This window comes from Papio anubis, chromosome 14 (genome assembly GCF_008728515.1).
Source record: "Papio anubis isolate 15944 chromosome 14, Panubis1.0, whole genome shotgun sequence".
Taxonomy (NCBI): domain Eukaryota; kingdom Metazoa; phylum Chordata; class Mammalia; order Primates; family Cercopithecidae; genus Papio; species Papio anubis.
In genome coordinates, this window is record NC_044989.1 from 97,004,952 (window position 1) to 97,032,311 (window position 27,360).

Consider the following 27,360-nt stretch of genomic DNA (forward strand, 5'->3'; position numbering starts at 1 on the left):
TCAGAGCTGTGCAGTCTGAGCGTTTCAAAAACATCAACTGGATTCTGCCAGCAGAAACAGTGCTTGATCATTGCTCCCTGTTATCTATGGCAAAGTTCTGACTATTCATGATCATAAGCTGAATATGAGAGGAGATCCAGTACACAAATATTTTGCCCATGTGAAAATAAGTGCTCAGGTTGCTTTATTCAATTTTAAATTATTGCAGAGAAAGAAGGTAAATACTCTCATGAGAGAGCTTTTTGTCAAAAGTACTTATGTCTTTCCTCCAGTTACCCTTACAAAATACTGTATGTGACAAAATTAAGTTTATTACCAACTTCAGGACAGCAAATGAGTACAAGAAAGCAGGAGAGAACTACACAGTTAGGGTAATCTACAGTTGGAGATGCAACACACAACACTGTGGCTTTGCTGGGGAGGCCGGTGCCATTTTATTCCAAAGCAGGGAGGAATCTTACCATGGATTTATGAATTTGGTGGATTCCCAAAGCAGTAAAAATGGCAAATGTGGATGATGCCACGAGTAGTTACTAGACTGATCCCAGGAGTTAAAGATCAGCCTGTGCAACATGGCAAAATCCTGTCTCTACAAAAAATACAAAATAGCTGGGTGTGATGGTGCATGCCTATAGTCCCAGACACTAGGGAGGCTAAGCTGGGAGGATCACCTGAGGTCAATACTGCAGTAAGCAGGGATTGTGCCACTGCACTCCAGCCTAGGCAACAGAGTGAGGCCCTGTCTCAAAAAACACAAATAAAAACAAAAACAAACCGTGGTCAGTATACATGTGGTGTGCTTTTGAGGCTGTTTGTTCACTCCTAATACAGAGCAGGGATAATTTCTGCTGGCTGCATAATTGGCTTGAAGTCATACTGTCATTCTGATGGTTTACCAACAATAATAGGAAGCCATGAACACTTTGGCTCCTATCTTTTTAGCAAAAAACAAAAAACAAAACACACACAAACAAAAAAACAACTGAGAGGCAGGAGGGGCTACGGAAAGCTTTCTCACTTTCCTTCTTGGCAATGCCACATCTACAAGCTTTGCACGGAAGTGCACAGAAGTTACTGCATGATGGCGAGACCTAGTCAGGGGGTGCCTCCTCTTCTATTGGATGCAGCTCAATAGGGCAAGGGAAAACTCATGCTGCTATAACAAGATCCCTTGTCCAACAAAAACTTCTAGGTGAGCATGATAAAGAGATCAAAACAACAACAAAACAAAGGGGAGAAATGGGGGCTATTTCTCCCTCATGACGGGGATACTGATCCCCAAGGGCCTTTTGGCTAAGCAGATCAACTGCTATACTCAATACACGAGTTCAGAACACCATTTTATCTGTATTTTTACAATACCTAATGCTTAACAGGATTGTTTCCCAAGAACTGCCTGCCTGACCTGAGACCAAGCCTATGAGAGAGCTGACACACTACAGAACAGGATCTGATCTACTCAGCACAGGCCCAGAGGGCAAAATGAGAGCCACAGGAAGGAAGTTAAAGAAATGTAAAAATCTGACTCTATTTAAGGAAGAGCTTTCTAACAATCTGTTTTCTCCAAAAATGGGATTGGCCTACTCGAGCCGTCGCTGAGCATCGTCGCTGAGCTCCAGCAGGGCTGGATGGCCATCTGTCGGGGACGGGCGCGGGCCCAGCACCGGCTCCAGGATGGGCGGCTGGCTCAGTCTGAGAGCCCGGGAGTAGAGGCATTGGCTGAACCGATCACAGCTCCCGAAAAAACTAAGCATGCTGCATGGAAGATGTGGTTCATAGTTTTAATTTGTGGCTTTGTCTTTTCTCCTTCTAAAACACTGAGGAAGAAAAATGACAAGGTTTTCAAGGGAATTTCCAGGTCACCCAGAGAACTCGCCTGGCCTTGTTCTACTTCCTACCAGTCTCTGAGCATTTCATGCTTTACTGGAATCTTGTGCACACACACACACACACACACACACACACACACACAGAAGACACGACAAGTCAACAGTGTAACAATGTTTAGCATCACTAAAAAGAAGGTACTTTGGTGAAAGGCAGACATTGGAAAAATAAAGCTCAGGGCAATCTTCAAGTTTTTCTCTATTCATGCTACCCTCTTTTTCTGGTAACCACAGTCAATTAAGAGTTATAAGCATAAAACGGTTTCTTTCAAGTGGCATGCTTATGTGGGGGGAAAACAGATGAAAGGGAGGCAGCTCAGTGGAGGATCATATTACTAATGAAAAATGAAATTTCTCCATCAGGCTGAGAATCTATGATTCCCGGTGAGCTGGTATGATTCGTACAAAGTTCTGTGTCTCACTTGTCCCTCCAAATCATGGTAATAACCTAATCCCTACACAACAGTACTACCTAATACACGAAGGCTTTCAATGATTTTTGCAGAGGGAGTTTAGACTTTTCAAGATGGCAGAGAAGGAAAGATGAACATTTTGCAACACCCACCACGTTTGGTGGATAATTTTACTTTCAGTTTTCCCACGTATTCCTCATTCTCCGTTCCCCAAAAGAAAACAAATCCTCGCTAGAAAATTTTTTAAAACCCCAAGTAAATGTGACACAGGTGATAATATTAGCTCATTTCAATAGCCAGCCCTTAAGTGATAACCTGCAGTCCTGGATACAGAAAACATTCTACTCATAAGAAGGTAACAACAATGTTTTAAATGTCAGATGAGTCATTCTTCAAAAAAGTCCTCTCAACTGTTTTCTAAGGTAATCTGAGGCAGTAACTACTGTCAGTCAGTCCCGTGTGCATGCACATGCAAAGGCAAGACTGGACACTGTTAACTTTGTGTAACTCCAGGAGGGCCCTGCCCATATCCTGACACCTGGGAAAACAAGAGGCACATGGGGAGAGAGCCGGACAACGGACAACAGTATGGCTAAACTGGGCCCCCACCCTGGAGCGGCCTCTGATGTCACACAGCTGGCCTCTTAGCTAACAGCACCCGGGACTGTGGTGTGACACAGCATCCATTTCAGAGTGGGAAAAAGTGCTTTGGCTGTCCCCTGCTCTAGGCATGTAGGCCAAACGGACAGGATTTTATAAGAGAGAAAGAACTTCATGTCACGACATTGGCAGAGCTGGGTAGACTTAGAGGTGAGAGTTCCAAGTCAGGGTCCTCTAAAGTTTTGATACAAGGAGATACCTGTGCAGGGGTCCCAGGCACACAGAAGTGTCTCCATACACAAGACCCCAAACTCCAGAATCTCCAGGAAATGACAAACATCCTCTTTCTCCATTTTCATCTCTTAATTCTCAGATTTTTAAAAAAGACATCTACGAAGATGTTAACATTTAAAACAGACTTTTTTTTTTGAAAAAGCAAACTAACTAGAAAGATGAACGGTGTCCCTTGAAATGCACAAGGCTTCCTCTCTCCAAAGGGTGGAACACTCACCTAGTGTGTCCTTCAGGTTCTTCACCAGGGAGCCCTTCTTCAGGCTGTTCTTCCGCTCCACGTAGTTGGACGGCACATAGCCCGTCCTGTTGGCCGCGTTCCTCACCCGCCACCACGTCTTGGAGTCGTCCAGCAACCACAGCCGCTCGTTCTTCTTGATGTCCAGCTCCTGGTCCTGCTGGGCGGTGTAGTCCCACTTGGCTATCACAATAACTTCTTCTGTCATTTTCATGGAGTCCTTCTGCCAGCAAAACATTTGGAGATGCTCATTAGAGAACTACCCGGACACTTCATCCTTTGCACCAACTTGAAAAATTAGGCACTGACAGCTTTTATTACAACTCTGCAACCGATTTTCTCCTGGGTCTTGAAATGCTCGACTTTAAAATGACCTTCTTTCGACAAGCTTTAGTATTTGGTTTAGAAACAGCAACCTTATAAAACAAATCCTATGTCACTGTTCGCTGCACATGGGGAAATCTGACCCTCTAACAAAAACAAACTTGAAAAAAATTCTAAATAACATTATGATTAAATGAGTCCATTTCATTAAGTAACACTGCCTCCTGATAACTGTTAGGTTTACACTCATTTTCTCAGGATATGCTGTGTCTTATCAACATATTTAATAAATGCAACATAACCAAATTACTCCTATAAATTAAAATTAACATTTTACTAATACAAGGTGGTATCCTGGATTGGATCATGAAACCGTAAAAGAAAATTAGTAGAAGTACTAGTGAAATAAAAATAAAGTCTAATAATAATAATAATAAATAATTGTCAATCTCTTAGTTTGGACAACACACCAGTAAGATGTTACTGTATTTACCTAAGATGTTAACACAATGAGAAACCAGGCAAAGGGTACATGGGAATGTTCTGTACTATGTTGGAAACTTTTTTATAAATATAAAATTCTTCCCCAAAACTTTCATTCACACAAAAACCTGCGCAGGGACGTCGGTAGCAGCTTTATTCATAATTGTTCAAACTTGGAAGCAAGCAAAATGTCCTTTAGTAGGTGAATGATAAACTGTGGTACATTCGGACAATGAAATATTATTCGGTACCAAAAAGAAATGAGCTATCAAGCCATGAAAAGACATGGAGGAATCTTAAAGGCATATTGCTAGGTGAAAGAAGCCAATCTGAAAAGGCTACACACGGTGTGATTCTGACAGTTTATCCTTAACCAAACTTCAGCCAGACTCCTTTGAATCTTCTTCCTATTAGGCCTTGACTTTTGTACTTCCGCATCCATCTCTGCATTGCCTAATTTTTGCAAGACTCTCCTGCTACGCTGCTCTAGCTGGAATCCTCCACCCTCAACATCTGATCAGCTTCCTCATCCTCTACCATCCCCCAAGTGACAGCCGATCACTCTGTCCTGCCTTCAGAAGAATCCTGTTCGGTCAGTTTAACCAGAATCCTCACCCTCCACCCTGATGTTTCCTCTTAGTAATTTTCCATCAGCCAACTCCCTTATTTTGCTCCTTGCCTATAAATGCCCACTCTTTCTTGTTGTATTAATATTAGGAGTCAAACCCAATCTCTTTCTTGACGCAAAACCCTACTGTAGTAGTCCCTCTGAATAAAGTCTGCCTTACTGTTCTTGTCATGAATCATTTTTTTCTTTAAAATGGTATGACATTCTGGAAAAGACAAATCTATGGAGAGAGTAAGAAAATGAGCCCTTGCCTGGGGCAAGAGGGAAGGGAGGGATGCAAGGGTGAAGCACAGGATTTTTAGGGTTGTGAAACTACTCTGTTCAATACTATAATGGCGGACACCTGTCATTATACATTTGTTAAAATCTATAAAATGTGGAACATCAAAAGTGAACATAACATATGAAAAGTTTATCAAAACAATAAATAAATGTGTATATTATATATCTAGAGAAGTCAATTCTGTAAGTAATAAATAGCAAAAGTATGGCTGAATAAATAAAATAATCAACTATTTTAGCAACTCTGTACTTCTTAGGTAGAAGATGCATCAGTAGTCTTTAAGCAGAAAAATTCAATATTCAGTCCTTAAACTAACTAGACATTTCTCCAAATTAGGGAGAAATGAATGGTGAAAAGACTCTGGACTAAAATCTCCTTCCTCCCTGATAGAAGTTCTCATTATTTTATAGGGATGACTTTAGGATTACAGGGGTCCTAAGCACATTGACTCCAGGGAAGCATAAATACCATTTTTAAATGAGTGTTTTCTACTAGATGCTAACAACGTTTTATAAATAATACATGTTTCTTTCATGAATTAACTTCCAAATTTAAAGATAACAAACCTTTTGGGAAGGAGGAAAGCCTCTGCATAATGTATACAATATTCAAGAGGATAAAGTTTACATAAAGCTCCTATCAGAACTGGAGACCATTTTGTTATCCAATTTCAGAAAATCTCAAGTGCATACCATGTGGAACTCACTAACCTGAGCTTTAAGTCAGATTAGACTTTTGAAAGTCATAAAGGCAGATTTTCTAAGTAACAACAAGAAGAGCAATAGCAGTAACAGGAATGGAATATTCAGAGAATACTCCATCTGAATACCACATTTCTTTCTTTCTTTCTTTCTTTCTTTCTTTTTTTTTTTTGAGACAGGGAGTCTTGCTCTGTTGCCCAGGCTGGAGTGCAGTGGTGCAATATCGGCTCACTGCAAGCTCCGCCTCCCGGGTTTACGCCATTCTCCTGCCTCAGCCTCCCGAGTAGCTGGGACTACAGGCGCCCGCTACCGCATCCGGCTGATTTTTTTATTTTTAGTAGTGACGGGGTTTCACCGTGTTAGCCAAGATGGTCTCGATCTCCTGACCTCGTGATCTGCCCATCTCTGCCTCCCAAAGTGCTGGGATTATAGGCGTGAGTCACCGCGCCCGGCCCCACATTTCTTTCTTAATTACACAATTTCCACAAGGTTTTAACAAGAGCAGCCCATTGCTTAAGACCAGTCAAGATCTCGCCAATCAAAGTTGTTTATTAATATTTCCTACTGCATGAAGAGCAGTTAAGTAAGGAGCTGGCTGGGCAGGATCTATTTTCATGCACACCGAACATCACACAGAAGCTTTAAAAATTCCACTACCTGTGAGCTGAGATCCGGCCACTGCACTCCAGCCTGGGCCACAGAGCGAGACTCCGTCTCAAAAAAAAAAAAAAATTCCACTGCCTGAGCCCTACTGCAAGCCAATTATATCAGTATCTTTATGAAAGAGGCCTGAGCATCCAAGGAGTTTTACATCTTCCCATGTAATTCTTCTGAGTCTTAGATGGGAAAGACCAAGTGAGAGAACCGAGCCACAAACAATGCCCCACAGAGCTTCCCCTGGGCCGCAACCCTGAGCTCTGCGAAATGCAATGGGAAGTAAAAGTTGAGCAGTGATACGCACCTGCCACAAGCCAAGGCGTTTCATCTTGGGAAAACCCACCTTTCAGGGAGGTGTCCTCCTTCAGGAGACTGTGTCACAGAGATTGAGGGCCTTGTTTAATGGCAGTCAGGATTTGAGCCCAAGCCTGTGGACCGCCCCCTCCCCGACCCGCCCAACCGTCCGACGCGTGGGCTGCATTTTGATAGGCTTATTCCAACTCAAGAATTCTAAGATTCTAGGACACGTGAAAATTAAAAGTTCCCATACAACTAGGAAATGACTGCCTATTGGTTGGCCATAGCAATGGGTTTAACCCTATTTTAATAGGTCGATAACCACCCCCATCAATTAAAAAAAAACCAACCCAAATTAAACCAAAACAAAACCGAACCTGCTTCTGAAGACCAGGCAATCGACGCCCACCAATCAACAACCACCTCATATCAGAGGGCCAGCCGATAAACGACCACTTCACGCCAGTGAAATCTGTCAATCAACTAAGCCACACCAGACGGCCAGCCAATCAACAACTGCCTCACTGCAGTGAGACTGCTTCAGAGGGACAGCCAATCAATGACAGCCCCATTGGAGTAATCACGACTCAGTAGCTAAAGGTTAACCAATCCCTGAACACTTCCGCTTCTGGAACTCCAGGAGCACTGGAAGCCACACTTCCCAAGACCCTTAGAAAGCTCAGCTCCGGCCGGGCGCGGTGGCTCACGCCTGTAATCCCAGCACTTTGGGAGCCCGAGGTAGGCGGATCACGAGGTCAGGAGATGGAGACCATCCTGGCTAACACGGTGCAACCTGTCTCTAATACAAAAAAATTAGCCGCGGGTGGTGGCTCGCTCCTGTAGTCCCAGCTACTTGGGAGGTTGAGGCAGGAGAATCGCTGGCACCCGGGAGGTGGAGCTTGCAGTGAGCCGAGATCGCGCCACTGCACTCCAGCCTGGGCAACAGAGCGAGACTCCGTCTCAAAAAAAAGGAAAAAAAAAAAAAAAGAAAGAAAGAAAGGAAAAAAAGACAGGTCAGCTCTGTAGCGGTTACCGACCTAGCAGCCCAGTTTCCTCAATGAAGGAGGCACCCCTTCAGTTTCTTGTTCTGAAACTGAGTTGTGGCAATGCACTAATACAGCAATGGCTCCTTCATTTACATAGCCGGGCTGGGCTGCTGCCCTCAGAGACCCCAAAACAAGTGGGAAGGAAGAGTGCCCCCATCACCCTGAATCCTCACAGGCTTCGGTTTTTTCTCTCTTTGCCAACACGGGTTGGAAAGGCTGGCTGGAAGCCCATCTGGAGGGTCTTGTTGGCCAAGAGTTGAGGTTGCATCCCTTGGACGCTGTTTCTTAAAATCCAACAGGACCATGTGGTATTTTCAGTTAAGAGTAATTTGCTATGGTGCAGGAAGGATTCGAACAGAAAGAGACCACAGATGAACCATTATTCTACAATAAAATTAGACATACAAACTGACAAATTTCCAATATGAAAAAGCCTCAACAGAAGAAAGTCTGAAAAAAAATGCATTCCAACTAATTGACTACTGAAATTTTAAGTCAGAGATGGTATTCTGATTTAGTCTAGGCAAGACCATCACAGAGTCTGATCCAAAGAACAATGCATGTTTTTCTCTCTAGCTTAGCAGTTCAAGGAAACCTAATTTTTGGCTTCATTACTACAGCTAGTTAAGTTTATTACTCAGGTCTACCCCCAAAGAGAGAAGGGCTAAAAATTTGATATTATATAGCCAGATCACATCTTGTACGTCATGTGACTACTCTAAAACCCAGCTTAGCAAGACCCCCAAGTGATGCTGGAAAAACAGCTCTCAGAACCTCATGAGCTAAGCTGCTTTTTCAAGTCTTAGGTGGGAATGGATTTAAAAACAAATAGGGATAGGTATGAAAACTATCTCAGCTCAACAGTTTTCACTAACCCCTAAAATTCGAGGAATCCTACTCTAGGACCCTATTTTCTTTCTAAAGACAATCCTATTAACTGTATCTTGCTGGGTTACACACTACCGATAGTAGCCAGTGTCCCCACAACATTAAAAAATGGTCACAGATATTTCCAAAGAGGTCACGTGGATCAAGCTGAACCAAATATTACAGAAGAAAGGAGTTAAGGGTCTGAGATTCAAGCTTAGCTGAACCATCTGTATGTTCCCCTTGGATTTCAGCTCTTCTGTAAAATGGGACACCACCACTTCCCTCAAAAGATACTTCTGATGCTCAGGAGAAACATGAGTACAAAGTGCTTTAGAGGGCAAGGTTTCGCATCATATAGGTGTGGGCCTTGCTACCACCTTAGCCCAGCTGCTTCTTCAATAGCCTGGGGTGATACTTCATTGAGGAGCTTGTAAACAAAGCCCTGAGGCCCAATGTGCCAGCATTAAGAGAGACTTAAGAATGGCAACTACAATCATAGTGAACACTTACTTCATACATGTGAGGTGGGGCCATGTTCTACCCATCTCTGCTTCATTTAACTAGGATTTACTGAGTTCTCTAGGTACCAGGGTTCCTTGCAGAGCAAGACAGGCCTAGCGTCTGCTCTCCTGTGATTCAAGCCCAGGCACAAGCAGTACCTCTTCAAAGATACCCATCAAAGTGCCACTGTCCTAGCCCTCTTGTCTGACTTCCTGAAGAGCATTTAGCATCAGAGATGACCTGGTCACGTACTTATTGTCTAGGAGGCCCCACTGTGTGTTGACAGTGGCTGTTTAGCCTTCAGCCACCTGGTTTAATGGGAAGCTGAAGGAGAAGGCAGATTGATGATTCAAAGTTAATATCCACCTGCCTCATTCACCTTTCCACTGATTAACCAATTTATCCCACCACAGAGAAGACCAGAGTCTTCCCTCCCTCCTTCTTTCCTTCTTTCTGATGGCATCTCGCTCTGCCACCCAGGCTGGAGTGCAGTGGCACAATCGCAGCTCACTGTAGCCTCCAACTCCTGGGCTCAAGCGATCCATCTGCCTCAGCCTCCTGAGTAGCTGGGACTACAGGTGTGTACCACCATGCCCTGCTACTTTTTTACTTTGTGTAGATATGGAGTTATCTACAAAAAATATTTATGTTGCCTAGGCTGGTCTCAAGCTCCTGGCCTCAAGGTATCCTCCTGCCTTGGCCTCCCAAAGCGCTGGCTTACAGGTGTGAGCCACCACACCCGGCCTTGATTTCTTAAACTTAATTCAAAATATATGCACAGAGAGACAAAAACAAGTCTAACACGTTACTTCCAGGATATTAACTTTAAATTTCAAAAACACATATGTGCACATGTGTACAGACATACCAAAATATATTTATGTGCAAATAATTGGTTAGAGTTCACTTAGTAGAAAAAAATTGAGTCTACATGAAAACTACTGTCATCCCTACCTTGATTTTCAACACGCAGTCTGAATTATTCAGATAATACAATCTGCTTCACTGTGGCTCCTTAAGACTTTTTTCTTTGTAATATCTCATGCTTTCAGGGGAAAAATGCAACTGACCAATGTATGGAAACTCACTCAAATACAGGCTTTTAGCAGATATAATTTGGGAAGGGGCTTGTTTCAATATTTTACGGGGGAGGGGTAGAGGAGGCAGGTCTAGTTGAAAGAAGTTTACTGAATCTAAAGCACAAGTCCACGAACTCGGTTCCTCTCACTCCGTCTCTCCTGCAGCTCATTGGAGGCAGGCTTTGTACACTGCTATTCTCAGAAGCAAAGGAGCATCTTCTCTGTGGCTGCTCCCACTGAGCATGGCTGGCTCTTACGGGGCAGCAGCTTCCGGTCAGGAAGACCTTTGCTCGGTATGTTATTTTGGAGAGAATCCTTTTATGATTTGTCTTCTGTTTTTATTGGGTAATGGTCAAGATCTGCTGCTTGTAAACTCTCTTCCGACCGTTGAAATCGCAGAAGTTTTCTCTGTGGACACTGATAGGATCACTTTTGTGAATGATCCTCTTCAGCTGTAGAAAGCCAGGGTTTGAAAGGCCAGCTTCCTATCAACCATCTGGGTGACTTTGGGGGAAGGTGCTTGACCACTCTTCCCCCCATTTCTGTGTTTGCAGATGGGTCAGAGCTTCGGCGAGGATTAAATGAGCCAGGCTATAGGAAATACCTAATACTCAGTCTGTGCTGGACAAGTGTTAGCCATTATTGCTCTACTCATGTCCATGTAATGCCCAGTCATCACTAGGCTCAATGGCTCGAATGTAAGGTTCACGGGGACTCAGAAACATATGTGCAACAGATTATGTCATTGAAAGAAAGAAAACTTAAACAGAAAGATGTGCCAACACTCGAAGGTAGTAAAATTGGGATGACATAGTTCTGTGAGGTTTTGCAAAGAGACCCCAATGAGTCTTGGGTCCTAGCTCCCTTTTTTTAATGCTCCCAGTGTGGCTAATGCTAATGCTATCTGCTTGTATCTAGCTAGCCTAGAAAAGCTTCGATTTGTCCACAGCATCTAACAGAATACATTTTACAGACAAAGAAGTGTAGTCCAGTTATTATAAAATGTAAATTTAAACTATTGCTCATTTTAGAGAATCAGTCGATGAAAAAAATATGCTTAAGTACTTGGGATGGGTGATTATCCAGCGAATTCGCCTCCCTCTTTGCTACCTGCTCCTTTCCTGATGGACCCTGAGTGTCCCCCCCCAGGCTCCTCTCCCACCCTGGTGCCCCCTGTAAGCTCATCCACTTCCCATTGGCTGCCTGGCTCTTGTTCCAGGTCTCTACTTCTAGGGAGCCCAGTTCCACTGCACACCTGCATTTCCACCTGCCTGCCAGACACAGGCCAGGACCCAGGCCAGGACCCTAGAGTGGCATTCACCACTGTTTAAACAATAATTATAGTAAATAGGCCGGGCGCGGTGGCTCAAGCCTGTAATCCCAGCACTTTGGGAGGCCGAGACGGGCGGATCACGAGGTCAGGAGATCAAGACCATCCTGGCTAACAGGGTGAAACCCCGTCTCTACTAAAAATACAAAAAACTAGCCGGGCGAGGTGGCGGGCGCCTGTAGTCCCAGCTACTCGGGAGGCTGAGGCAGGAGAATGGCGTAAGCCCAGGAGGCGGAGCTTGCAGTGAGCTGAGATCTGGCCACTGCACTCCCGCCTGGGCGACAGAGCGAGACTCCGCCTCAAAAAAAAAAAAAAAATAATAATAATAATAATAATAATAATAATTATAGTAAATATTATTCAGCAAAAGTTCAGGCACACAATATCCCACATCATTTCTTTTCTACAAAATTGTGATAAAATACATTTAACCAAGTTTAATATTTTAACCATATTCTTTAAAAATTTTTTTCCACCCAACCCCTGCAGATTAACCATTTTTAAGTGTACAGTTTGGTGGCCTCAAGCACAGTCACCCTGTTGTGCAAACATCAACATCATCTATCTGCAGAACTATTTTCATCTTGAAAAACTGGAATAGGCACCCTCTGAACACTAACTCTCAACTTCTCCCTTCCCCCAATCCCTGGTAACCACGATTTTACTTTCTGTCCCTGTGAATTTGACAACTCCAGGTACCTCATTTAAGTGGAGTCACTTGTCCATCTATTTGTGACTGGCTAATTACACTTAGCATGATGTCTTCCGGGTTCATCGTTTGGCAGCATGTGTCAGAATTCCCTTAAGGCTGAATAACATTCCAATGTATGCATATACCACATTTTGTTGGTCCGTTCAGCCATCAGTGGACATTTGTGTTGCTTCCACCTTTGGGCTACTGTCAATAATGCTATGAACATGAGTGTGCAAATATCTCTTCAGGTCTCTGCTTTCCAGTCCATTGGGTATATACCTAGAAGTGAAATTGCTGGATCATATGGTAATTCTAGTTTTAATTCTTGAGGGATTGCCCTAATGCCTTCCATACAGGCTGCATCTACAATTCCACCAACAGTACACAAGGGTACCAATTTCTCTATATTCTTGTCAACGCCTGTTATTGTCTGCTTTTTTGACGGCAGTCATCCTACTGGGTGTAACGTATACATCAGTTTCTTAACTGAACAGTATTTGTACTGCATCCTCAATAGAATTTATTAGCACATAGCAATTCTCAATAAAAAGAAAGATTTTATACTGATCATAACGATAATCTACAGTTTTCTGCTACACCCTCCTTTTTTTTTTTTTTTTTTCAGTGAGTATCTATCATTAATTTATCTTTACTGCCAGGATCAGGTTACCCCTCAAAATTAAACTATAGAAGAAAGATGCCTTAAAATGTGAGTTTATCAACCAGTTTTCAGGAGTTCAATCACTGAGCAACTCATTTACTCTCTGAAATGCCAAGACACACTAGCATTCTGCAGACCAGACTGTAAGTCAACACAGCTCATTAGTGACTGGGAAATTTTACAGAAAGAAAAAAAAAGAGAGAGAATTGGTGGCACTGTCGCTTCAACTAGAATCTGGGAAATGCTATTTTACACATAATTTACCACTCCAGCCACAGAAGTACACATGTTTGTAACCTTCCTTGGCTTTCTCGTTGCTGTCTTAGACACTAATCACACTGGAAGGAAGGCTGTGACTGTCAAGTGATTCCCTGGTGCCAGCATTTTGGAAAATCAGCATAAATTTAATAAGCCAATTTTCTTACATGATGTTAACTGTAAACAAATGAAATTCCATATAACCGCACTGGAATCAACACTGCCTTCTGCCAACCCAGAAGACAGCATGGTGATGGGGTGAAGAGCAAAAACCAGCAATGGGAAAATACCCGTGTATGAAAATGGACATGGATGTCTTTGGTGAAACCTGGCTTCTTACGACACACAAAAGTGAGGTCTTTTCAGGTAGTGCATACTCCCTGCTCCCAAAGTAGGCAGATAACAGTCACCATTTTTAGGGATTTATTAGGTCTGGTTTTTTTTTCACAGCTATAAAGGTACTTGTAATTTTTATAATTTAAACATCTATTTCAAAAACACATTGGCTCGGCACAGTGGCTCACACCCGTAATACCAGTACTTTGGGAGGCCGAGGTGGGTGGATCACCTGAAGTCAGGAGTTCGAGACCAGCCTGGCCAACATGGTGAAACCTCATCTCTACTAAAAATACAAAAAATCAGCTGGGCATGGTGGTACATGCTTGTAATCCCAGCTACTCAGGAGGCTGAGGCAGGAGAATTGCTTGAGCTCAAGAGGTGGAGGTTGCAGTGAACAAAGATCACGCCACTGCACTCCAACCTGGGTGACAGAGTAAGACTCATCTCAAAAAAAAAAAAAATAAAAAATCAAAATATAAATGTCATGAGTTTCCTCAATTCTTACAAATGAATTCAGCTACATTAATCAACACCTGACTTTTTTTCTTGCCACCTTATTACTCATGATTCCCTGCCTGATTTTGAAACATACAAGGCTGAAACAAGAAACACAGTGATTTTTAAAAACAGATTCCACACCATCCAGGTCTCATAATGTTAAAACGATTAGGCTACTAAAATCACTTCAGTTCTACAGATTTACATGGTTTATGACCACATTCCTAAGCATGATATCTATGCTTTAGATTTTCCTATTGAAGTGGGGGAGCAGATTACAGACAGATCCTCTGCACCCAGCTCTACGGACAAGAACCTGTATCCACCTGCCAGCAGGGACTCTGTGTAGGACAAGGGACATGGGTTACTCTGGGTTTAATTACTATAGACACCTCTACAAATGAGTTTGGAACAATAAATGCTAATATTTATTCCAAATGGATAATTCTGTTAAAGAAACCGTCCCTATCACTTAAGAAAACAGAATGAGGAAATAGTTTTCTAGCATCTGTGCTTGATATTTCAAAAAATATATATGTATATATACGTATTCTTTTTTATATATATGTGTGTGTGTATATATACACACATATACATATATTCCCCCCCCACCCCAAGACAGAGTCTTGCTCTGTTGCTCAGGCTGGAGTGCAGTGGCGCGATCTCGGTTCAACCGCAACCTCCGCCTCCTGGGTTCAAGCAATTCTCCTGCCTCAGGCTCCCGAGTAGAGTAGCAGCAATTACAGGCATGAGCCTCCATGTCCAGCTATTTTTGTTTTGTTTTGTATTTTTAGTAGAGATGAGGGGTTTCACCAGTTGGCCAGGCTGGTCTCGAACTCCTGACTTCAAGATCCGCCCGCCTCAGCCTTCCAAAGTGCTGGGATTACAGGTGCAAGCCACCGTGCCTGGCCCAAAAATATTTTTTAGACTAGAGCAGGTTCCTTTATTATTAACATATTACATTAGTATGATAAACATGTTACAATTAATGAACCACTACCCATACATTAACTAAAGTTCATGGTTTATTCAGATGTCCTTAGTTTTCCCTTAATGTCCTTTTCCTGTCCCAAGATCCCACCCAAGATCCCACACTATATTTAGCTGTCACGTCTGCTTAGGCGCCTCTTGACTGTGGCAGTTCTCAGACTTCCCTCTTTTTGAAGAGCACTGGTCAGGTATTTAAAGAATGTCCTCGGTTAGGATTTGTCTGATGTCATGAGAAAAACATCAGACAAATCCTAATCGGGGGACATTCTGCAAAATATCTGATCAGTGCTCTGGTATTAGCTTGTGGGAGGAAGACCACAGAGGTAACATGCTATTGTCATCTTACCACGTCAAAGGTCAACATGGCTTAGGACTGCGGACTGCTGATGTTGACCTTGATCACCTGGCTAAAGCAGTGTTTGTCAGGATTCTCCACTGTGAAGTCACATTTGCCCCCTTCTATGCTGTACTCTTTAGAAGGAAGTACAAAGTACCGCTTAAGGGTGGGGAGTTAACTCTTCCATCTCCTTGAGGGCAAAGCATCTACATGCATTATCTGGAAACCGTTTCACAGGAGATTTATTTTCCCCTACTCACGAACTTATTCCATCATTTATATCACTGTGATCTTATGGTTATTTTGTACTCTGGGCTACAATCCAGTATTGCTTTTTCTTAAATTGTTCCAACTTTGGGTATGGGAGTGCTTTCAGCTGGCTACTGTGTCCCTGTGACATATCACCATCATTGCGAGTCTGTGTGTGTGTGTTTGTTTCTTTGAGCACATCCTTACTTTCTGGCACCACAAGATGCTCTAGGCTTTTCTTGCATATTTTCTACCCCAGTCCCAGAATCAGTGTATCTGCCTTGATGGTAACCAGCAGTACCTGCAGTCCACTGTTTACACATGAATCCTTTACAAAATAAAGAGGGGAGGGCTAGATTTTTTTTCCTTATGGTGACCACAGTACAGAAATACAGACTAAGAATCCCTAATTCAAAACTCCAATATCCAGAATGCTCTGAAATCCAAAACTTGAGCACTACAGGTGAAAAATTCCACATCCAACCTCACGTAATGGGTCACACATATTATTAAAATATTATGTGAAGTTACTTTTGGGCCATGTATATATGAAACATAAATAAATAAGGTATGTATGAAACATAAATTTAGCATTTAGATTTGAGTCCCATTCCCAAGATAGCTCATTTATGTATATGTAGATATTCCAAAACCTCAAAATATTCTGAAGACCCAAACACTCTGATCCCAAGCATTTAGGATAAGGTATACTTAACCAGAACTTAAGATTTCTCCTATGCAGACTCTAGCCCACTCCTGGGCCACATGCTGTTGAAGAAAATAATAAAACTGTGCTGTGAAGCCTGATGGTATTTGATCTCCACTAGACTGTCCCTCCTGCTAAACAATGGCAAGCAGTAAGACCCCCGCCCCCGCCACTGGTTGCCTAACATATTTCTCACAGCATCCACCCCCCTGAAAACTCATCCCTCCAAAACCACAGCTGCCCTCTCCTGCCACAGGCTCAGTCCCATCCCCACCTCTGCACTCACTGTCCCCAACCCAGCCAGGCCTCCCAGAGCCCATCCACAGTCTTTGCTGTGAGTACTTCACACCACTCCATGTGTAATTACTTGTACCCTTGACTTAGGGGCAACACAACGTCATGACACAAGTCAAGAGTCAAGAGCACTTAGAGAGATCTCAATGGCTATAACTGACGAGTCAGACGTGGCTGCCAAAAGGACCAAGGGGGAATTTAAACAACTCTGATAGCAGGGCAGACAACACAGTCATAAAGCTCATGTATAATATGATTCCGATTTTTTTTTTTTTAATGTATATATTTTCATTAAGCATTGGTGGTATACAGGGAAAAAATGTTATGAACTTTCCTCAGTGTTTAGGATTTCTACCCTTTTTATGAGAAAAAAACAAGCTGAGCGAAGTGGCTCAAACCTGTAATCCCAGCACTTTGAGAGGCTGAGGCACGTGGATCACCTGAGGTCAGGAGTTCAAGACCAGCCTGACCAACATGCCGAAACCCTGTCTGTACTAAAAATACAAAAAAGTTAGCTGGGCATGGTGGTGCATCCTTTAATCCTAGCTACTTGGGAGGCTGAGGCAGGAGAATCGCTTGAAACCAGGAGGCGGAGGTTGCAGTGAGCCGAGGTCACACCACTGCACTCCAGCTTGGGAAACAAGCGAAACTCTGGCTCAAAAAAAAAAAAAAAAACAACCCACAAATACTATTACTACTTTCCCTTCACCACATCTCAGGTCTGGTTAAATCTAACTTTCACCTACTTCACACCTGCCCCAGGGCAGCTAGTGACATTTTACATTTCTGATCTCTGGCCTCAAGTGGACTCTTGGTGCTTCCTGACAACTTACTCCATTTTCTAAGTGAGCTCCCTTCCTCTCTCCAAAGGGTCTATTAGTATCTTTCTTCTCCATCCTCTAACACCTCCTCCCCTTTCTGTAGCCTCAGTTGATGAATGACTTTCTATGATATTGTATAAAATATGTTTGATCATATTCCAATTTCCTGGCATAGCCTCAAATGTAAAGTGTCTTTTTGTATGCAAATGAGGTGACTGGTGGCTGGCAGCCCCTAGGCAGCTTCAGGGTGGGGTTGGTCACCAATCCTGGACCAAGGCAGGATTAGGGGGTTGCGATTTTCAGCCCCACCCTCCACCCTCCAGGAAGGGGAGAGGGACTGAGGTCAAGCTGGTCATCCATGGCCAAGGGTTTAATCAGTCATGTCTATGCAATGAAGTTTCCATAAAAACCCCAAAAGACAGGGTTCAGATGGGCTTCCGGATATCTGAACATGGTGAGGTTCCTGAAGAAGGCAGGGCAGCTCTGTGCCCCTTCCCCTGTACCTTACCCTACCCACACCTCTACATCTGTATCCTTAAAAATATCCTTGATAGTGACAAAATGAGGGACTGAGGTAGACATTCAATCACACAAGTTTATTAAGCCAACTTTAGGGCTTTTCCGGGGAAAAAACATAAGCCACAGAACCATCTGTTTTTCCAAAGAGGTTTTCAGGTTTAGTATTTAGACATTTCCTTAAAGCAGGGGAAGGTAGGTTGGCGGTTAAGGCGAAAAGGTTACATGCCTGTGAGGCTTTGGTTAGTACCCAGTAAATCACATTTTATATCAGATAAAGTGAATGTCTGAAGAGAAAAAAGGAAGAGACAATTATGCAGTCATCTCTGGGTAGGTGGAGGAAATGAGCCTGGACTTGTCCTGCACCTGGGAAGAGAGGTTTGTAATCCACATTATCAGTGTGGAGAATTACAGGTAGACCTCCATTACTGACCTAAAGTTACAACTGGTATGTCCTTATTTGTGGGAAGCCAGGAAGGAATTTACTTAAGAATGATCTGTAGGGGCAGCCTGTCAGACGCCTCTCACCTTTCCTACCTTTCCGTGGGGACCTAGCTGCTGCATAATGCTGGTAACAGCTGTTCATTAGAAAGAGGGGGGTGCAAGACTCAGCCTCCAGGCTTAAGCCATCCTTTTGCATAAGTAGTTTAGCAGGAGATCCTGAGATTTTTTATTTCCCCTTACAAAACACAGTAAATGTGTTTCCCTGAGCTCTGTGTGCTGCTCTAGCAAATTAATGGAACCTGAGGAGGCAACGTGGGAACCCCAGTTGACAGCCAGAAGCACAGGTAAAAACAACCTGGGACGTGCCACTGGCATCTGAAGTGGGGGTGGAGGGGCAGTCTTGAGGACTGAGTCCTCAAACTATGGGACTGACGCTATCTCCAGGTAAACAGTGTCAGAAGTGAATTAAATTAGCAGACGCTCAGTGGTATCTGCTGCAGAAGCAACTGCTTACTTGCCGTTGGGGAGAGATCCCCAGACATTTGCTGACACAAGTGTGTTGGGAGAGTAGAGTGGGAGAAACTGCGTTTTTTCCACTTGCCCTCCTTATTTCATTCAGAGAAATTCAGGCAATCAGAAGAAAACATCTCCATGTGTCCCACGAGTTACAGGGGTGAGCTGTCTGGGTGCCTCTCTAGGGCCTGTCCTCCTCTGTGGACTGAATCACGCCTCTGGAAGGAACCTGCTCCTATAATTATTCCCTGGAGCTACTGTGTCTTTCTGGATCATCTCATTTAGCATAAGACATGCTAAGTTCTCCTCCGTACTGTGATCACGTTCCCTTGCCCCGATCCCCACCATCTCTCCTTTACAGAGGGGATACTCTACCAGAAGCTGTCTCCTCTTGCCATCTCTGCTTCCTCCTCCACTTGATCTTTGACTCTCCACTAATTGGCTTTTGTCCCTACGATATTGCCAGATCCAAAGGTCCTCTTGTTACCTGCATGTCCACTGCAGCAGACACTGCTGACCAGCCCTTCTGTGAGACACACCATCCACCCGCTGCCTGGAGATCACACAGCCCTGCTGCTTGTCCCTTGCTGACTCTTCCTTCTTAGTTTTCTGGCCGACTCTACTTATGCTTCTGAACTAAAGATGGAGGGGTAGCCAGGCTGTCTGGGGGCCTCCCCTCTATCCACCCTCTTGCCTCTGAGTGTCATCCATGTGTTGCTGCCAAATGTTGGTCTCTACCCTGCTGTGTCCCCAAATGCCCGACTTCTGCACCCAGCTACCTGCTGAACATCTGCATCTGGATGTCTAACGTGCACTTCAAATCTCACATCTAAAACTAAGCTCTTCATTCTCCCCATGAAAAACAAAAGGAAACCAATCAAATAAGCCACCTCCTGTGCCTCCCACAGTCTGCCCTTCTGAGTAAGTGGGACAACCATTAAGTGGGCTGACCCAGTCCCCAAACTGAGACTCATCCCTCAGGCTCTTGTCTCTCACTCCCCGTTCTTTCCAGCAGCAAACCCCACAGACTTGCCTTCAAAATATGCCTCGGATCCACCCACTTCTCTCCCCATGCACTTCACTCCAGACCAACAGCACCTCTCCAGCCTACCGGTCTCTCTGTTCTACCCTCCTGGCACTCCAGGCCAGCTCTCTAACAGCAGCTTTGGGGAACTTTCAAAACTGAACGTATTTGTGTCAGTCCTCTCTTCAAACCCCAACGCAGCTTCCCACCCAAACAGAACCAAATCCAAAGCTGTACCAAAGCCTAAAAGACCTTGACCCTGGGCAGTTTTTCCAAACTCCGATTCTCACCTTGGGGTCTTTGCATTGGAATGCTCTTCCCCAGTTCTCTGCAGGACTCCTTGTTCCGTTACTTTATTCAAGCCTCTGTTCAAATGTCCCCTCCCTTCCTCTCCCTCCCTCTCTCATAGTCCTTCTCTGATTCCATCCAACTTTCTGCCAAGCCAAACCTGCCCCACCTCATATAAAATAGCTGCCGCACCACTCTCCATTCCTTTCTTCTGTTTTCTCTTTCCACGCCCCTTACCAGTACTTCACACACATTTTCATTTATTATCGTTTATTTTCTCTGACTGCACTTAACTCCTTGAAGACAAGGACTTTGTCCCTTTGTAAACCAAGACTTAGAAGGGTGCCTAGCATGCACATATACTCAGCAAACATTTGAAAGAGTGAGTGGATGAAAGGCCTATGGTCAGCCTCCATCAGTAGGTGTTGATGGTCTCCATCACCATAGTAGACACGTGGAGATACAAGATGCCTACAAACTACTCCATCCTACACTGAGGTCCTACCTTGCAGATGGATTCAAATTTAAGGTGCTTCATTTAAAACAATCCCACCTCTTGACATATTCATTGTTATTCTACATAATAAGGGGTCTTTTATTCATATGGGAGCCATAAAATAATTCCATTAAAAAATTTAAATTTTATATTATTCAGCTACTTTGGCAAAAGGGTGAAAGTACAGGGAGTATACATAAATATTCATGAAATACAGATCAATAATAAAGAGTGAATCTTCCAATTCTTTTTAGCAAATGATTAGTACAGTCACAGATAATGAAAGATAAAGTTTAGGAAAGCTCATTAAATGACTGAGAAGGCAATTGTCTATGACTGGTTACCTGGCAAACAAATATTTAAATATTTTAATAAAATTCCAGCATTTAAAAATTTGCATTTATCTTTATCAACTCCAAAATTTAATTTTAAAATATGCTGCTGAACACTGAAACAACACAAAATGCATATAGCCCTTTCGGCACAGCTGTGAGAACACAAGATTCTCTTGTTACATGAAAATGCTAAAGTTTATAAATAGTGGTACCTATTGCTGGTACAAAAAAAAAAAAAGACTGTTCTAGTTAAAAATCTGGCTTAACAGTGAATTCTCATGTAGGAATTACTGATTTTCATAGATCAAAATAGGATTAAATATACTTGTAAATAAACTGTTGCAAACAGCACATAAAATCGTACAGGACTGGTGTTGAATATATAAGAACTCCTACAATTCAACAACAAAAGACCAATAACTCAGGCAGCAGGCAAAAGACACAGTCATTGCAAGGACAGGCAGCACAAATGGTGAATAAACATAAAAACAACTCAAGTTCATTCATAATCTGAGACCACAATAAGATCCCATTTTAGAGTAGATGGCTAAAAATGAAAAAGGTTGATAACGTATTTGGAGGGTTGAAAATCAATGGGAATACCCATAATCTGCAGGAGAAAGTAAAACAGAATCACTACTTTGGAAACAGTGTGGGCTTATCTTGTAATGCAGAATACTGACATACGTACAAGGCAGCAACTCCACTTCTACTTATATGTAGTACAGAAACTCTTGCACTGTGCATCAGGGACATGCACAGTGCTCAGGGCAGTACTGCTTATGACAGTTAAAGAAGAGAAAATACCCCTGATGGAGGGAAGACAAATAGGTAGTATAGTCACATGATTCACTATCCTACTAAGAAAGTGAAAACCAAGAAACCACAGCTCCCCCACAATCAGAGACGACTTGGAGAAACAATATGCAACTGGGGAGGGGTTGGGGGAGTCACAGGACTGCATACTACATAGATCCATCTTCATAAAGTCCTGAAACAAGCAAAATTAAACAATGTAGTTTAGGCTTACATATGTATGTGGTAAAACTAACGTTAAAAATCAAGGAGCTAGACGTCATTAAGATGGCCTACTAGAGACATGCCCAGCAATCGCCTCCTCCACAAATAACTAAAACAACAGATAAACACACAACAAGTAAAATGTCCAAGGGAGAACACTGCAATTCAGCAAAGAAGTAACAAGACCCTCCGAAGGACAGAAGCTCAGGATGGCAGCACAGAGGAAAGAAAAGCAGGCAGCCGGGACTGACTCAGAGCCAAGGGGGACTCCCTGTTACAGGAAAAAGTTAAGTTAAAGGTCCACAGCAGTCCACATTCACACCACAGATGTCTACAATCTTAGCCAGAGCCGTCAAAGGCCTTGAGCCCCGTAGAGGGAGGCGCCTCGCATCCATGCAGTTGTTTTACTCTAGAGAGACAATACATGCTGGGTAGCCCCCGCTCCCTGAGTCCCAGGCTGCTGCAGCACGGCACCATTTGGAGAGTGGATTCAACACTAGAGTGCATCCTGCTAGGGGCCCCAGGATCTCCACAACCCGGGAGTCCTGTCAACATCTCACCATATCCACCCAAAGAGCTGCAGTACTTTGATACCAGCTGGACCCAGCAGTGCAGCTGTAATCCCAGCACCTGAACCCAAGCAGCATCCCACACCCTGTGGAACAGGTGGTCTGCACAGGAGGAAGGCTTCCCCTAGAACAGAGGGAGCCAATGCGCAGTCTCCCCAGAGCCTGAAAGCTGCCTGCATGGGGCCTGCTACTGCCTCCAACAGCCTTACTCTTGCTCTCTCCAGCAGTACGCTGCCACACACGCAGCCTAGAGGCCTAAAAATCAGTCCACCCACTGTCCTTGTTTTCAACAAAGCCACACCACAGCCTCCAAAACCAACTGCAGCTTAAGTCACTCAGGCACTTGCAGACACCACTGAGAGTGATTACAGTCCAAGAAATCATACGAAGACTACACTTCCAGAATCAAACCCAAAGCATCCTACCCAAATGATACTATAGCATACATCTACAAAAAACTCTATTCCCTATGAAAGATACTCCATGAAACTGAAAAAAAAAAAAAAAAGTTTCACTAACAGTGCAGATACCAACATACAGGCACAAGAAACAGAGAAACAGGAAAAAGCAAGGAAACAATAAAACCTTCAAAGAAACACAGTAATTCTCTAATAACAGAACAAAGAAAAGGAAGTCTATAAAATGCCTAAAATATAATCTAAAATAATGATCTTAAGGAAACTCCGTGAGATACACGGGAACATGGAAAATTCAACGCAATCAGAAAAAAATTCATGAGAATTCATGGAGAAATTCAACAGAGAGATTTATCACAAAAAGTCTTGAAACTGAAGAATTAAATAAAAAATAAAATTGAGAGTCTCAAAAAGAGACTGGATCAAGTAGAAGAAAGAATTTCTGAACACAGAGATAGATCTTTTGAAATATCCTGGTCAAACCAGAATTCAGAAAAAAGGAATAAAAAAGAATGAAGAAACCTGACCTGAAATATAGGATATTATTAAGCAAACATATATTCATATTTTGCGATTTCTAAATGGAGGAGAGATAGAGAAAAGCATAGAAATCCTCTTTAATAAAGTAATAGCAGGAAACTTCCCTTCTTGGGAGAAAGAATCCAGATCCAGGAAACTCTAAGATCCTTACATATATTCAACCTAAAAAAGACCTCTCCAAGGCACACTGCAGTTCAACTGTCAAAAGTAAGACAAAGTGAGAAGTCTGAAAACAGCAGAAGAAAAACATCAAGTAAAATAAAACAGAATCCTCATCAAAATAACAGCAGATTTCTCAGCAGAAACCTTATAGGCAGGAGAGTTCACTATGATATATTCAAAATGCTGACGAAAAACATAGCCAGCCAAGAATACTATACCCAGCAAAGCTATCCTTCAAAAAAGAAGAAGAAATAAAAGTCTTTCCCAGACAAGCAAAAATTGAAGGAATTCATCACCTTGTAGACTGGCCCTACAAGGAATGCTAAAGGGAACCCTACATTGGAAGACAAAGAGTGATACCTGCCATCACGGAAACACACAAAAGTATAAAACTCACTGGTATTGCAAAAACATAAATGAGGAAGAGAAAGGAATCAAATATTTCCACTGAAGAAAACCAGCAAACCACAAAGAAAAACAACTAGAGGAAGAAAGACACAAAGGATATACAAAGCAACCAGAAACCAGTTAACATAGTTACAACAGTATGCCTTCATCTCTCAGTAACAACCTTGAATGTAGGACTAGGCATGCCTGTAATCCCAGTACTTTTGGAAGCTGAGATGGGAGGATTGCTTGAGGCCAGGATTTCAAGACCAGCCTGTGAAATACAATGAGAGCCCATCTCTACAAAAATAAACATAAAATTTAGCCAGACATGGTAGCACACACCTGTATACCCAGCTACCCGGGAGGCTGAAGTGGGGGGATCACGTGACCCCAAGAGTTCAAGGCTACAGGGAGCTATGATCATGCCACTGCATTCTAGCTTCAGTAAGACAGCAAGACCCTGTTTCTAAAAGAATAATTAAAATTTAAAAAAAACTTGAATGTAAATGAATTAAATTCCCCAATTAAAAGATACTGACTAGACGGATGGATTAAAAAACACTACCTAACTATATGCTGCCTACAAAAAACATTACCTATCAAGACACACAGAGACTGAGAGGGAAAGAATGAAAAAAAAAAATCTTCCACAGAAATGAAAACCAAAAGTAAGCAAGAGTGACTATACTAATACCAGACAAAATATAATTTACATAAAATAAATTTTAAGTCAAAAAACATAAAGTGGCAAAGAAAGTCATTATGTAATGATAAAGGAGTGAATTCAAAAAGACATAACAATTGTAAATATACATGTACCCAACAACAGGGCACCCACATATATAAAGCAAATATTATTAGAGCTAAAGAGATAGAACCCAATACAACAACGGTTGGGGGCTTCAACACCCCACTACAAACACTGGACAGATCATCTAGGCAGAAAATCAACAAAGAAGCATCAGACTTAAACTGCACTATGTATCAAACTCACCTAACAGACATTTACAGAACATTTCATCTAACAGCTACAGAATATACACCCTTTCATCAGCACATGGGACATTCTCTAGGATTTACAGTATGTTTGGTCATAAACCAAGTCATAAGAAATTTTTATAAATTGAAGTCAGGTATATCTCAGAACACAATAGAATAAAACTAAAAATCAATAACAAGAACAATTTTGGAAATTGTATAAATATATGCAAATTAAACAACTTGCTCTTGAATGAACAATGGGTCAATGAAGAAATTAAGAAGGAAATAAAAAATCTTGAAACAACATAAAAATGGAAACACAGTATACCAAAAGCTATGGGATACATCAAAAGCAGTGCTAAGAGGGAAGTTTATAGCAATAAATGCCCACATCAAAAAAGTAGAAAGATCAAGACACTAGAAAAGTGAGAACAAACCAAATCCAAAATGAGTAGAAAGAAATAATAAAGACCAGAGAACTGAACAAAATAGAGGCCAAAAAAATGCAAAAGATCAATTACATAAAAAGTTGTTTATTTAAAAACATGAAAATTGACAATTATCTAGACTATGAAAAAGAGAAAAGCCAAATAAATAATATCAGAAATGAAAAAGAAGAATTTTACAAGTTACCACAGAAATATAAAAGATCATTAGAGACTAATATGAACAACGATACCCCAATAACTTAGAAAACCCAAGGAAAACGAGTAAATTCCTAGACACACATAACTTGCTGACAATGAAGCAGAAAGAAATAGAAAACCTGGGTGGGTACAGTGGCTCATGCCTGTAATCCCAGCACTTTGGGAGGCCAAGGTGGGTGGGTATCACCCGAGGTGAGGAGTTCGAGATCAGCCTGCCCGACAAGGTGAAAGCTCGTCTCTAGTAAAAGTACAAAAGAATTAGCCAGGCATGGTGCTGCATGCCTGGAATCCCAGCTACTCGGGAGACTGAGGCAGGAGAATCACTTAAACCTGGGAGGTGGAAGTTGCAGTGAGCAGAGATCACGCCACTGCACTCCAGCCTGGGCAACAAAAGTGAGACTTTGTCTCAAAAAAAAAAAAAAAAGAAAAAAGAAAAAGAAAAAAAAGAAAAGAGAAAGAAAAAGAAAAAGAAAAAAAAAGGGTGGGAGGGGAGGAGAGACCTTAATAAACTAGTAATGAGCAACAAGACTGAATCCAAAAAAAAAGTCTCCCAACAAAGAAAAGACCAGGACCAGATGGCCTTCGTGCTGACTTTTTCCAAACCTATAAAGACAAACTAACATCAATTCTTTTCAAACTATTCCAAAAAAAAAAAAGAGAAGAGAATTCTTCCTAACTCACTCTAAGAGGCCAGCATTATCCTGACACCTGAAACAGATAAGGACACAACAACAACAAAAAAAACTACAGACCAATGTGCCTGATGAACATAGATGCAAAAATCCTCAAAATACTGGCAAACTAAATCCAACAGCATATCACAAAGATACGATCAAGTGGGACACATTCCAGAAATGCAAGGATGGTTCAACAAATGCAAATCAATAAACATGAGACATCACATCAACAAAATGAAGAATGAAAACCATATGATCATCTCAATAAATGTAGAAAAACATTCTGATAAAATTCGATATTCCTTCATGATAACAACTCTGAACAAATTAGGTAATACAAGTCATATATGACAAACCCACAGCTAACGTCATACTGAATAGGCAGAAGCTGAAAACTTTTCCTCTAGGAACAGGAAAAATATAAGAATGCCTATTCTTTCACCACTCTTACTCCATATATTGTTTATAATCCTATCAAAAGCAATTAAGCAAGAGAAAGAAAGGGCTTTCATTTCATAGGAAAAGAAACCTAAAAATTTCAACAAAATACTGTAGAATTGGTAAACAGATCCAGTGAAGTTGCAAGATACTAAAATCAACATACAAAAATCAGTAGTGTTTCTATACACCAATAACAAACTAGCTGAAAATGAAATAAAGAAACCAATCTCGTTTATAATAGCTAAAAATAAAAGAAAAACAGCCAAATACCTAAGAACAAATTTAACCAAGAAGGTGAAAGATGTCTACATTAAAAACTACAAAATACCGATAAAAGAAATTGAAGAGGACATAAACAAATGAAAAGATATCCCATGTTAATGAATTGGAATAATATTGTTAAAATGACCATTACATCCAAAGCAAC

General features: G+C 42.1%; 1 protein-coding gene across 9 annotated transcripts in view; it reads right to left on the bottom strand.

Annotated features, from left to right (window-relative positions):
- NCK2 (NCK adaptor protein 2) overlaps window positions 1-27,360 on the bottom strand; it is a 151,157-nt gene that overhangs the window by 37,183 nt on the left and 86,614 nt on the right. For 4 of the 9 annotated variants that reach the window (XM_009184881.4, XM_009184880.4, XM_009184876.4 and 1 more), the window contains exon 3: window positions 3,411-3,651. In XM_009184881.4, coding sequence (XP_009183145.1) covers window positions 3,411-3,642 — 232 coding nt within the window. In that variant the 5' untranslated portion in view covers window positions 3,643-3,651. Of the gene's footprint in view, window positions 1-3,410; window positions 3,652-6,808; window positions 7,537-27,360 lie in introns of those variants that run through there. The other 5 variants (XR_004178354.1, XM_031655397.1, XM_031655396.1 and 2 more) reach the window with 4 other exon arrangements.